The sequence below is a fragment of the Oncorhynchus mykiss genome, chromosome 27 (genome assembly GCF_057628025.1).
Source record: "Oncorhynchus mykiss isolate SJ-2025 chromosome 27, ASM5762802v1, whole genome shotgun sequence".
Taxonomy (NCBI): domain Eukaryota; kingdom Metazoa; phylum Chordata; class Actinopteri; order Salmoniformes; family Salmonidae; genus Oncorhynchus; species Oncorhynchus mykiss.
Window position 1 is genome coordinate 40,722,238 of NC_143048.1, and position 15,263 is coordinate 40,737,500.

The 15,263-nt window shown below is 46.5% G+C and overlaps 1 protein-coding gene across 1 annotated transcript in view; it reads right to left on the minus strand.

Annotated features, from left to right (window-relative positions):
- LOC110508001 (cilia- and flagella-associated protein 337) overlaps positions 1-15,263 on the minus strand; it is a 42,104-nt gene that overhangs the window by 20,542 nt on the left and 6,299 nt on the right. The window contains exons 6-9 of the mRNA XM_090223996.1: positions 12,143-12,310; positions 11,896-12,044; positions 10,188-10,424; positions 9,504-9,668 (exon numbers count right to left, since the gene is read on the minus strand). Coding sequence (XP_090080122.1) covers positions 9,504-9,668; positions 10,188-10,424; positions 11,896-12,044; positions 12,143-12,310 — 719 coding nt within the window. The remainder of the gene's footprint in view (positions 1-9,503; positions 9,669-10,187; positions 10,425-11,895; positions 12,045-12,142; positions 12,311-15,263) is intronic.

The following is a 15,263-nucleotide window of genomic DNA, read 5'->3' on the forward strand; positions in this document are numbered from 1 at the left end:
ACCCTGACAAACTTAAAGAGACAGAGACATTTACCACTGAGACAGACACCCTGACAAACATAAAGAGACATTTACCACTGAGAGAGACACCCTGACAAACATAAAGAGACAGAGACATTTACCACTGAGACAGACACCCTGACAAAGATAAAGAGACATTTACCACTGAGACAGACACCCTGACAAACATAAAGAGACATTTACCACTGAGACAGACACTCTGACAAACATAAAGATACATTTACCACTGAGACAGACACCCTGACAAACATAAAGAGACATTTACCACTGAGACAGACACCCTGACAAAGATAAAGAGACATTTACCACTGAGACAGACACCCTGACAAACTTAAAGAGACATTTACCACTGAGACAGACACCCTGACAAACATAAAGAGACAGAGACATTTACCACTGAGACAGACACCCTGACAAAGATAAAGAGACATTTACCACTGAGACAGACACCCTGACAAACATAAAGAGACATTTACCACTGAGACAGACACCCTGACAAACATAAAGAGACAGAGACATTTACCACTGAGACAGACACCCTGACAAACATAAAGAGACATTTACCACTGAGACAGACACCTTAACAAACATAAAGAGACAGAGACATTTACCACTGAGACAGACACTCTGACAAACATAAAGAGACATTTACCACTGAGACAGACACCCTGACAAACATAAAGAGACAGAGACATTTACCACTGAGACAGACACCCTGACAAAGATAAAGAGACATTTACCACTGAGACAGACACCCTGACAAAGATAAAGAGACATTTACCACTGAGACAGACACCCTGACAAAGATAAAGAGACATTTACCACTGAGACAGACACCCTGACAAAGATAAAGAGACATTTACCACTGAGACAGACACCCTGACAAAGATAAAGAGACATTTACCACTGAGACAGACACCCTGACAAAGATAAAGAGACATTTACCACTGAGACAGACACCCTGACAAAGATAAAGAGACATTTACCACTGAGACAGACACCCTGACAAACATAAAGAGACATTTACCACTGAGACAGACACCCTGACAAAGATAAAGAGACATTTACCACTGAGACAGACACCCTGACAAACTTAAAGAGACAGAGACATTTACCACTGAGACAGACACCCTGACAAACATAAAGAGACATTTACCACTGAGAGAGACACCCTGACAAACATAAAGAGACAGAGACATTTACCACTGAGACAGACACCCTGACAAAGATAAAGAGACATTTACCACTGAGACAGACACCCTGACAAACATAAAGAGACATTTACCACTGAGACAGACACTCTGACAAACATAAAGATACATTTACCACTGAGACAGACACCCTGACAAACATAAAGAGACATTTACCACTGAGACAGACACCCTGACAAAGATAAAGAGACATTTACCACTGAGACAGACACCCTGACAAACTTAAAGAGACATTTACCACTGAGACAGACACCCTGACAAACATAAAGAGACAGAGACATTTACCACTGAGACAGACACCCTGACAAAGATAAAGAGACATTTACCACTGAGACAGACACCCTGACAAACATAAAGAGACATTTACCACTGAGACAGACACCCTGACAAACATAAAGAGACAGAGACATTTACCACTGAGACAGACACCCTGACAAACATAAAGAGACATTTACCACTGAGACAGACACCTTAACAAACATAAAGAGACAGAGACATTTACCACTGAGACAGACACTCTGACAAACATAAAGAGACATTTACCACTGAGACAGACACCCTGACAAACATAAAGAGACAGAGACATTTACCACTGAGACAGACACCCTGACAAAGATAAAGAGACATTTACCACTGAGACAGACACCCTGACAAAGATAAAGAGACATTTACCACTGAGACAGACACCTTAACAAACATAAAGAGACAGAGACATTTACCACTGAGACAGACACCCTGACAAACATGAAGAGACATTTACCACTGAGACAGACACCCTGACAAACATAAAGATACATTTACCACTGAGACAGACACCCTGACAAACATAAAGAGACATTTACCACTGAGACAGACACCTTAACAAACATAAAGAGACAGAGACATTTACCACTGAGACAGACACCCTGACAAACATAAAGAGACATTTACCACTGAGACAGACACCTTAACAAACATAAAGAGACAGAGACATTTACCACTGAGACAGACACCCTGACAAACATAAAGAGACAGAGACATTTACCACTGAGACAGACACCCTGACAAAGATAAAGAGACATTTACCACTGAGACAGACACCCTGACAAACATAAAGAGACAGAGACATTTACCACTGAGACAGACACCCTGACAAACATAAAGAGACAGAGACATTTACCACTGAGACAGACACCCTGACAAACATAAAGAGACATTTACCACTGAGACAGACACCCTGACAAACATAAAGAGACAGAGACATTTACCACTGAGACAGACACCCTGACAAAGATAAAGAGACATTTACCACTGAGACAGACACCCTGACAAACATAAAGAGACAGAGACATTTACCACTGAGACAGACACCCTGACAAAGATAAAGAGACATTTACCACTGAGACAGACACCCTGACAAAGATAAAGAGACATTTACCACTGAGACAGACACCCTGACAAAGATAAAGAGACATTTACCACTGAGACAGACACCCTGACAAACATAAAGAGAGATTTACCACTGAGACAGACACCCTGACAAACTTAAAGAGACAGAGACATTTACCACTGAGACAGACACCCTGACAAACATAAAGAGACATTTACCACTGAGACAGACACCCTGACAAACATAAAGAGACAGAGACATTTACCACTGAGACAGACACCCTGACAAAGATAAAGAGACATTTACCACTGAGACAGACACCCTGACAAACATAAAGAGACATTCACCACTGAGACAGACACCCTGACAAACATAAAGAGACAGAGACATTTACCACTGAGACAGACACCCTGACAAACATAAAGAGACAGAGACATTTACCACTGAGACAGACACCCTGACAAAGATAAAGAGACATTTACCACTGAGACAGACACCCTGACAAACATAAAGAGACATTTACCACTGAGACAGACACTCTGACAAACATAAAGAGACATTTACCACTGAGACAGACACCTTAACAAACATAAAGAGACAGAGACATTTACCACTGAGACAGACACCCTGACAAACATAAAGAGACATTTACCACTGAGACAGACACCCTGACAAACATAAAGATACATTTACCACTGAGACAGACACCCTGACAAACATAAAGAGACATTTACCACTGAGACAGACACCTTAACAAACATAAAGAGACAGAGACATTTACCACTGAGACAGACACCCTGACAAACATAAAGAGACAGAGACATTTACCACTGAGACAGACACCCTGACAAAGATAAAGAGACATTTACCACTGAGACAGACACCCTGACAAAGATAAAGAGACATTTACCACTGAGACAGACACCCTGACAAAGATAAAGAGACATTTACCACTGATACAGACACCCTGACAAAGATAAAGAGAAATTTACCACTGAGACAGACACCCTGACAAACATAAAGAGACATTTACCACTGAGACAGACACCCTGACAAACATAAAGAGACAGAGACATTTACCACTGAGACAGACACCCTGACAAACATAAAGAGACAGAGACATTTACCACTGAGACAGACACCATGAAAAACATAAAGAGACATTTACCACTGAGACAGACACCCTGACAAACATAAAGAGACAGAGACATTTACCACTGAGACAGACACCCTGACAAAGATAAAGAGACATTTACCACTGAGACAGACACCCTGACACACATAAAGAGACATTTACCACTGAGACAGACACCCTGACAAACATAAAGAGACAGAGACATTTACCACTGAGACAGACACCCTGACAAAGATAAAGAGACATTTACCACTGAGACAGACACCCTGACAAAGATAAAGAGACATTTACCACTGAGACAGACACCCTGACAAACATAAAGAGACAGAGACATTTACCACTGAGACAGACACCCTGACAAACATAAAGAGACATTTACCACTGAGACAGACACCTTAACAAACATAAAGAGACAGAGACATTTACCACTGAGACAGACACCCTGACAAAGATAAAGAGACAGAGACATTTACCACTGAGACAGACACCCTGACAAAGATAAAGAGACATTTACCACTGAGACAGACACCCTGACAAACATAAAGAGAAATTTACCACTGAGACAGACACCCTGACAAACATAAAGAGACAGAGACATTTACCACTGAGACAGACACCCTGACAAACATAAAGAGACAGAGACATTTACCACTGAGACAGACACCCTGACAAACATAAAGAGACATTTACCACTGAGACAGACACCTTAACAAACATAAAGAGACAGAGACATTTACCACTGAGACAGACACCCTGACAAACATAAAGAGACATTTACCACTGAGACAGACACCCTGACAAACATAAAGAGACATTTACCACTGAGACAGACATCTTAACAAACATAAAGAGACAGAGACATTTACCACTGAGACAGACACCCTGACAAACATAAAGAGACATTTACCACTGAGACAGACACCCTGACAAACATAAAGAGACATTTACCACTGAGACAGACACCCTGACAAACATAAAGAGACATTTACCACTGAGACAGACACCCTGACAAACATAAAGAGACAGAGACATTTACCACTGAGACAGACACCTTAACAAACATAAAGAGACAGAGACATTTACCACTGAGACAGACACCCTGACAAAGATAAAGAGACATTTACCACTGAGACAGACACCCTGACAAACATAAAGAGACAGAGACATTTACCACTGAGACAGACACCCTGACAAACATAAAGAGACAGACATTTAAAACTGAGACAGACACCCTGACAAACATAAAGAGACATTTACCACTGAGACAGACACCTTAACAAACATAAAGAGACATTTACCACTGAGACAGACACCCTGACAAACATAAAGAGACAGAGACATTTACCACTGAGACAGACACCCTGACAAACATAAAGAGACATTTACCACTGAGACAGACACCCTGACAAACATAAAGAGACAGAGACATTTACCACTGAGACAGACACCCTGACAAACATAAAGAGACATTTACCACTGAGACAGACACCCTGACAAAGATAAAGAGACATTTACCACTGAGACAGACACTCTGACAAACATAAAGAGACAGAGACATTTACCACTGAGACAGACACCCTGACAAACATAAAGAGAGATTTACCACTGAGACAGACACCCTGACAAACATAAAGAGACATTTACCACTGAGACAGACACCCTGACAAAGATAAAGAGACATTTACCACTGAGACAGACACTCTGACAAACATAAAGAGACAGAGACATTTACCACTGAGACAGACACCCTGACAAACATAAAGAGACAGACACCAACTCTAAACTAACAGAAGGACAGACACCAACTCTAGACTAACAGAATGACAGACACCAACTCTAGACTAACAGAAGGACAGACACCAACTCTAGACTAACAGAAGGACAGACACCAACTCTAGACTAACAGGACAGACACCAACTCAAATGTAGACAGACAGACAGACCTACGGACGGACGGACGGACGGACGGACGGACGGACAGATAAACACACACTCCCCCGGGGGGTTCGGACACAAACACAAGTAAACACAGTCGGTAGTCAGCAGACCAGAAAACACCTGACACAACAGAAATACTAGCAGAGAAGATGAAACACGTTTCACAGAGAGTCAAGTGTCAGATAGCCTCCGCCCAACACTGCTTCAGCTGCCTCCGCCCAACACTGCTTCAGATAGCCTCCGCCCAACACTGCTTCAGCTGCCTCCGTCCAACACTGCTTCAGATAGCCTCCGCCCAACACTGCTTCAGCTGCCTCCGCCCAACACTGCTTCAGATAGCCTCCGCCCAACACTGCTTCAGCTGCCTCCGCCCAACACTGCTTCAGATAGTCTCCGCCAAACACTGCTTCAGCTGCCTCCGCCCAACACTGCTTCAGCTGCCTCCGCCCAACACTGCTTCAGCTGCCTCCGCCCAACACTGCTTCAGATAGCCTCCGCCCAACACTGCTTCAGATAGCCTCCGCCCAACACTGCTTCAGATAGCCTCCGCCCAACACTGCTTCAGATAGCCTCCGCCCAACACTGCTTCAGATAGCCTCCGCCCAACACTGCTTCAGATAGCCTCCGCCCAACACTGCTTCAGCTGCCTCCGCCCAACACTGCTTCAGCTGCCTCCGCCCAACACTGCTTCAGCTGCCTCCGCCCAACACTGCTTCAGATAGCCTCCGCCCAACACTGCTTCAGATAGCCTCCGCCCAACACTGCTTCAGATAGCCTCCGCCCAACACTGCTTCAGATAGCCTCCGCCCAACACTGCTTCAGATAGCCTCCGCCCAACACTGCTTCAGATAGCCTCCGCCCAACACTGCTTCAGATAGCCTCCGCCCAACACTGCTTCAGATAGCCTCCGCCCAACACTGCTTCAGATAGCCTCCGCCCAACACTGCTTCAGATAGCCTCCGCCCAACACTGCTTCAGATAGCCTCCGCCCAACACTGCTTCAGATAGCCTCCGCCCAACACTGCTTCAGATAGCCTCCGCCCAACACTGCTTCAGATAGCCTCCGCCCAACACTGCTTCAGATAGCCTCCGCCCAACACTGCTTCAGATAGCCTCCGCCCAACACTGCTTCAGATAGCCTCCGCCCAACACTGCTTCAGATAGCCTCCGCCCAACACTGCTTCAGATAGCCTCCGCCCAACACTGCTTCAGATAGCCTCCGCCCAACACTGCTTCAGATAGCCTCCGCCCAACACTGCTTCAGCTGCCTCCGCCCAACACTGCTTCAGCTGCCTCCGCCCAACACTGCTTCAGCTGCCTCCGCCCAACACTGCTTCAGATAGCCTCCGCCCAACACTGCTTCAGATAGCCTCCGCCCAACACTGCTTCAGATAGCCTCCGCCCAACACTGCTTCAGATAGCCTCCGCCCAACACTGCTTCAGATAGCCTCCGCCCAACACTGCTTCAGATAGCCTCCGCCAAACACTGCTTCAGATAGCCTCCGCCAAACACTGCTTCAGCTGCCTCCGCCTAACACTGCTTCAGCTGCCTCCGCCCAACACTGCTTCAGCTGCCTCCGCCCAACACTGCTTCAGCTGCCTCCGCCCAACACTGCTTCAGCTGCCTCCGCCCAACACTGCTTCAGCTGCCTCCGCCCAACACTGCTTCAGCTGCCTCCGCCCAACACTGCTTCAGCTGCCTCCGCCCAACACTGCTTCAGCTGCCTCCGCCCAACACTGCTTCAGCTGCCTCCGCCCAACACTGCTTCAGCTGCCTCCGCCCAACACTGCTTCAGCTGCCTCCGCCCAACACTGCTTCAGCTGCCTCCGCCCAACACTGCTTCAGCTGCCTCCGCCCAACACTGCTTCAGCTGCCTCCGCCCAACACTGCTTCAGCTGCCTCCGCCCAACACTGCTTCAGCTGCCTCCGCCCAACACTGCTTCAGCTGCCTCCGCCCAACACTGCTTCAGCTGCCTCCGCCCAACACTGCTTCAGCTGCCTCCGCCCAACACTGCTTCAGCTGCCTCCGCCCAACACTGCTTCAGCTGCCTCCGCCCAACACTGCTTCAGCTGCCTCCGCCCAACACTGCTTCAGCTGCCTCCGCCCAACACTGCTTCAGCTGCCTCCGCCCAACACTGCTTCAGATAGCCTCCGCCCAACACTGCTTCAGCTGCCTCCGCCCAACACTGCTTCAGCTGCCTCCGCCCAACACTGCTTCAGCTGCCTCCGCCCAACACTGCTTCAGCTGCCTCCGCCCAACACTGCTTCAGCTGCCTCCGCCCAACACTGCTTCAGCTGCCTCCGCCCAACACTGCTTCAGCTGCCTCCGCCCAACACTGCTTCAGCTGCCTCCGCCCAACACTGCTTCAGCTGCCTCCGCCCAACACTGCTTCAGCTGCCTCCGCCCAACACTGCTTCAGCTGCCTCCGCCCAACACTGCTTCAGCTGCCTCCGCCCAACACTGCTTCAGCTGCCTCCGCCCAACACTGCTTCAGCTGCCTCCGCCCAACACTGCTTCAGCTGCCTCCGCCCAACACTGCTTCAGATAGCCTCCGCCCAACACTGCTTCAGCTAGCCTCTGCCCAACACTGCTTCAGCTGCCTCCACCCAACACTGCTTCAGCTGCCTCCGCCCAACACTGCTTCAGCTGCCTCCGCCTAAAACTTCCACACGTCAGGGGTCACACTGACTGGACTCAATCAACAAACAGTCTCATAACACAATTCTACTGTAATCTATTCTATTTCACCCAATTCTTTGATTTCAAAACAACAATATATTTAAGGTCCCTTCTATTGAAGATCGTATTATTGAACATTTGTAATATCTACACTACCGTTCAAAAGTTTGGGGTCACTTAGAAATGTCCTTGTTTTTTTAAAGAAAAGCGCATTTTTTGGTCCATTAAAATAACATCAAATTGATCAGAAATACAGTGTAGACATTGTTAATGTAGTAAATTACTATTGTAGCTGGAAACGGCAGATTTGTTATGGAATATCTACATAGGCATACAGAGGCCCATTACCAGCAACCATCGCTCCTGTGTTCCAATGGCACATTGTGTTAGCTAACATGCTGTGTTTGCTTCATTAAATAGTACCCACAAAACACTAGTCTCAACGTCAACAGTGAAGAAGTGACTCCTGGATGATGGGCTTCTAGGCAGAGTTGCAAAGAAAAAGCCATATCTTAGACTGGCCAAGAAAAGATTAAGATGGGCAAAAGAACACAGACACTGGACAGAGGAACTCTGCCTAGAAGGCCAGCATCCCGGAGTCGCCTCTTCACTGTTGACATTGAGACTTGTGTTTTGCGGGTACGGTACTATGTAATGAAGCTGCCAGTTGAGGACTTGTGAGGCATCAGTTGTCATCTGTGCTAACATAATTGCAAAATAGTTTTCTAATGATCAATTAACCTTTAAAATTATACATTTGGAGCACAGGAGTGATGGTTGCTGATAATGGGCCTCTGTACACCTATCTAGATATTACATTAAAAATCAGCCGTTTCCAGCTACAACAGTCATTTACTACATTAACAATGTCTACACTGTATTTCTGATCATTTTGATGTTAATTTAATGGACCAAAAAAAAATGTGCTTTTCTTTCAAAAACAAGGAAATGTCTAAGTGACCTCAAACTTTTGAACGATAGTGTGTATGTACAGTATGTATCTGTGGATGTAACTATGGTTATTAGTTACACCTACATATTCTACACAATGACCCCTGCAGATTGGAATGGAACAATATTCACATCTTAGGGTTTATCTATTTCCTGCTTATGACGACGGCCTGTGTCAATTAATGTAACGAGCGACCTTGACTACTCCGTCTGTGCCGGCGGTGAACAAGCGTGTCTGTGTCCCATCCAGCGCCATGGTGGAGATCTCAGCATCACCATGGCAACGGTGGAACTGCTTGACCTTCTGACCTGTGTCCACCAGCCAACAGATCACTGAGGAGCCAGAGTCACTGCTGATCACCTGAGAGACAGAGAGGGGGGTAGAGAAAGAGAGAGAGAAGGGGGAGACAGAGAGGGGGGAGAGAGAGACAGGGAGAGAGGGGGGAGAGAGAGAGGGGGAGAGAGAGACAGGGAGAGAGATGGGGGGGGGGAGACAGGAAGAGAGAGGGGGGTAGACAGAGAGGGGGGAGAGAGAGAGAGGGAGAGAGAGGGGTAGACAGAGAGGGGGGAGAGAGAGACAGGGAGAGAGGGGGGAGAGAGAGAGGGGGAGAGAGATGGGGGGGAGAGAGACAGGAAGAGAGAGGGGGGTAGACAGAGAGGGGGGAGAGAGAGACAGGGAGAGAGAGGGGTAGATAGAGAGGGGGGAGAGAGAGACAGGGAGAGAGGGGGGAGAGAGAGAGGGGGGAGAGAGACAGAGAGAGAAAGGGGGAGAGAAGGGGGGGCGGGGGGAGAGCGAGAGAGGGGGGGTGAGGAGAGAAAAAGCATTATCGTGGTTCCTGTCTAGATGTAGGTGACTGTGCATGTGTTCCTGTGTGTGTACCTGTCTGAACAGGCTGTTATATAGGACACAGGTGACAGAGTTCTCATGGCTGGTGACTCTCCTCCCCTCCTCTCTCTTGGCTTCCATGAGGAGGAGCAGACTGTTGAAGGAGAGGAGGAGGCGTGAGCGCTCCTCACTGAGGAACAGAAGAGTGTGACACTCCTCCTGTGTCTTGGGGAAGATGCCGGCGATACGCTGAATACACAGCTGACTAGCCACATCCCACAACCTCAGCACCTGAGAGAAGGAAGAGACGGTTGTCTTAACGTCTTCAACACGCATGTAGAAATGTCTCATCTTCATCATTTAGAGGAAGTCACATTTCATCTAACCTTTAAGTCTCTACTGAAGACTCATCTCTTCAGTGGGTCATATGATTGAGTGTAGTCTGGCCCAGGAGTGGGAGGGTGAACGGAAAGGCTCTGGAGCAACGAACCACCCTTGCTGTCTCTGCCTGGCCGGTTCCCCTCTTTCCACTGGGATTCTCTGCCTCTAACCCTATTACAGGAGCTGAGTCACTGGCTTTACTGGGGCTCTCTCATGCCGTCCCTGGAGGGGGTGCGTCACCTGAGTGGGTTGAGTCACTGATGTGGTCATCCTGTCTGGGTTGGCGCCCCCCCCCCCCCCTTAAGTTGTGCCGTGGCGGAGGTCTTTGTGGGCTATACTCAGCCTTGTCTCAGGATGGTATGTTGGTGGTTGAAGATATCCCTCTAGTGGTGTGGGGGCTGTGCTTTGGCAAAGTGGGTGGGGTTATATCCTTCCTGTTTGGCCCTGTCCGGGGGTGTCCTCGGAGTGGGCCACAGTGTCTCCTGACCCCTCCTGTCTCAGCCTCCAGTATTTATGCTGCAGTAGTTTATGTGTCGGGGGGCTAGGGTCAGTTTGTTATATCTGGAGTACTTCTCCTGTCCTATTCGGTGTCCTGTGTGAATCTAAGTGTGCGTTCTCTAATTCTCTCCTTCTCTCTTTCTCTCTCTCGGAGGACCTGAGCCCTAGGACCATGCCCCAGGACTACCTGACATGATGACTCCTTGCTGTCCCCAGTCCACCTGGCTGTGCTGCTGCTCCAGTTTCAACTGTTCTGTCTTATTATTATTCGACCATGCTGATCATTTATGAACATTTGAACATCTTGGCCATGTTCTGTTATAATCTCCACCCGGCACAGCCAGAAGAGGACTGGCCATCCCACATATGCTCTCTCTAATTCTCTCTTTCTTTCTCTCTCTCGGAGGACCTGAGCCCTAGGACCATGCCCCAGGAATACCTGACATGATGACTCCTTGCTGTCCCCAGTCCACCTGACTGTGCTGCTGCTCCAGTTTCAACTATTCTGCCTTATTATTATTCGACCATGCTGGTCATTTATGAACATTTGAACATCTTGACCATGTTTTGTTATAATCTCCAACCGGCACAGCCAGAAGAGGACTGGCCACCCCACATAGCCTGGTTCCTCTCTAGGTTTCTTCCTAGGTTTTGGCCTTTCTAGGGAGTTTTTCCTAGCCACCGTGCTTCTTCACCTGCATTGCTTGCTGTTTGGGGTTTTAGGCTGGGTTTCTGTACAGCACTTTGAGATATCAGCTGATGTACGAAGGGCTATATAAAATAAATTTGATTGATTGATTGATTGATCTAATGCACGTCTTTGACACATAACAACGTCCCAATCCTACACACAGTCTCCACGTCTCTTCTCCTCCTCTCTCACCTTGTCCTTGGAGAAGCTGATCAGCTGTTTCTTGTCCACTATGAAGCGTACGGCTGTAACACTGCTCATGTGACCTCGGAGAACACCCACTGGTTTAGAGATCACATAGGGGTTCCACAGCAGCACCTTGTTGTCTATACCTGCGGTGGCTGCAACCAATCAGAGAGAAGGATGTTTAGTGCCTGCATTGGATACAACCAATGAGAAGTAAGGATAGATGTTGTAACTTGGTAGAACTTGTGAGTGCCTATCAAATTCATCCCAGAGTGATGGTCCAGGTCATTGGTTCCTTTCTCCGTGTGGAAGGCGGTGACTCTGAGGGGCTCGCCCTCTTTCTCCCTCCAGCCAATCACCATGCTACTCTGGGGGCTGGTGCTGCACGACAACAACGCCTCCAGAGAGCCCAGGAAACGCACTGCAGGTAACAGGAAGTACAGGTGTAAGATGAGGTGTTTTATGAGTAGAAACAGGTGAGTAAAGTGAAAAGGAGAGGGGTGAGGAGAGAGAGAGATAGAAAGAGGATGAAGGTGAGGAGAGAGGGAGAGGAGGAAGATAAACAGTGGATAACCAGCTAGATACAGTGCCTTGCGAAAGTATTCGGCCCCCTTGAACTTTGCGACCTTTTGCCACATTTCAGGCTTCAAACATAAAGATATAAAACTGTATTTTTTTGTGAAGAATCAACAACAAGTGGGACACAATCATGAAGTGGAACGACATTTATTGGATATTTCAAACTTTTTTAACAAATCAAAAACTGAAAAATTGGGCGTGCAAAGTTATTCAGCCCCCTTAAGTTAATACTTTGTAGCGCCACCTTTTGCTGTGATTACAGCTGTAAGTCGCTTGGGGTATGTCTCTATCAGTTTTGCACATCGAGAGACTGACATTTTTTCCCATTCCTCCTTGCAAAACAGCTCGAGCTCAGTGAGGTTGGATGGAGAGCATTTGTGAACAGCAGTTTTCAGTTCTTTCCACAGATTCTCGATTGGATTCAGGTCTGGACTTTGACTTGGCCATTCTAACACCTGGATATGTTTATTATTGAACCATTCCATTGTAGATTTTGCTTTATGTTTTGGATCATTGTCTTGTTGGAAGACAAATCTCCGTCCCAGTCTCAGGTCTTTTGCAGACCTTTTCATCAGGTTTTCTTCCAGAATGGTCCTGTATTTGGCTCCATCCATCTTCCCATCAATTTTAACCATCTTCCCTGTCCCTGCTGAAGAAAAGCAGGCCCAAACCATGATGCTGCCACCACCATGTTTGACAGTGGGGATGGTGTGTTCAGGGTGATGAGATGTGTTGCTTTTACGCCAAACATAACATTTTGCATTGTTGCCAAAAAGTTCAATTTTGGTTTCATCTGACCAGAGCACCTTCTTCCACATGTTTGGTGTGTCTCCCAGGTGGCTTGTGGCAAACTTTAAACGACACTTTTTATGGATATCTTTAAGAAATGGCTTTCTTCTTGCCACTCTTCCATAAAGGCCAGATTTGTGCAATATACGACTGATTGTTGTCCTATGGACAGAGTCTCCCACCTCAGCTGTAGATCTCTGCAGTTCATCCAGAGTGATCATGGGCCTCTTGGCTGCATCTCTGATCAGTCTTCTCCTTGTATGAGCTGAAAGTTTAGAGGGACGGCCAGGTCTTGGTAGATTTGCAGTGGTCTGATACTCCTTCCATTTCAATATTATCGCTTGCACAGTGCTCCTTGGGATGTTTAAAGCTTGGGAAATCTTTTTGTATCCAAATCCGGCTTTAAACTTCTTCACAACAGTATCTCGGACCTGCCTGGTGTGTTCCTTGTTCTTCATGATGCTCTCTGCGCTTTTAACGGACCTCTGAGACTATCACAGTGCAGGTGCATTTATACGGAGACTTGATTACACACAGGTGGATTGTATTTATCATCATTAGTCATTTAGGTCAACATTGGAACATTCAGAGACCCTCACTGAACTTCTGGAGAGAGTTTGCTGCACTGAAAGTAAAGGGGCTGAATAATTTTGCACGCCCAATTTTTCAGTTTTTGATTTGTTAAAAAAGTTTGAAATATCCAATAAATGTCGTTCCACTTCATGATTGTGTCCCACTTGTTGTTGATTCTTCACAAAAAAATACAGTTTTATATCTTTATGTTTGAAGCCTGAAATGTGGCAAAAGGTCGCAAAGTTCAAGGGGGCCGAATACTTTCGCAAGGCACTGTATATTGACTAAGCTGCCCTACATACAGAGAGCTTTCAAATCATGTTTTTGTTACAGCTGACATACACACACAGAGTCGGTTTTACTGTCAGACCCAGTGTGTCATCTCAGGGACAGGATGGGCGACGAGTGTAAAATGAGCATCATCAAAAATAACACGAGTTCAGTTGGAGTGTGTTCTCTGACTGTGAGAAGTCATGCGGCATCCATCTATCCCTCTCTCATCTCTCCCTTCCTCTCTCTCGCCACCTCTCTCTCCCTCTTTTCCAAATGTCCTCTCTCTCTCTCTCTCTCTCTCTCTCTGTCTCTCTATCACTCTCTGTCTGTCTCTCTTGAGTCTCTTGTCTCTCTCTGTCTCTCGGCTCGTGGTTTGGGGGTATGATAAACCCTCATGTCTAATCATGAAACAGCCACTGTTTCTGAACTTCAGAAGAACACCACTTTGCACCCCAGAGATACACAGAGATATAAATATACACACACACACATAGACATGCATGCACAGGAACACACACACTCTGCCTGTAAAATGTCAATTAGCTAATCCTTTTTATGTTCCCCTGTCATCTCCTTTGTTCCCTTTTGTTATTTATTGTTTGTTGTTGTGGTGGTAACACTTTACTTGACACCCAGCATCATAACACTTTATACACGGTCATAACCATGTCATAGTATGTCATAACACAGTCACAACCATGTCATAGTATGTCATAACCATGTCATAACCATGTCATAGTATGTCATAACACTCTATACACGGTCATAACCAAACAAGCATTCCACTAATGACATCTGCTAAACATGCATATGTGACCAACAAAATTTGATCTGATTTCATAACACGGTCATAACGCGGTCATAACGCGGTCATAACGCGGTCATAACGTGGTCATAACGCGATCATAACGCGGTCATAACACATATATTCAGACCTGTTGCGTTATTTTATGGCTGGTTATGACACCTACATAAGAGTGTAAAACCTACCACACAAGGCCAAACATTCCATTACACCGTAGCCTACATGTGTCAACTGTATGTTTATGTTATATAACATTTTCTGAAATTGACCATATTCAATTATCATTGTAATTGTGCACACGTTGATGTCAGACATGCACCTACCCCAAAGCTCTGTTGCTGATGACTGGGATGAA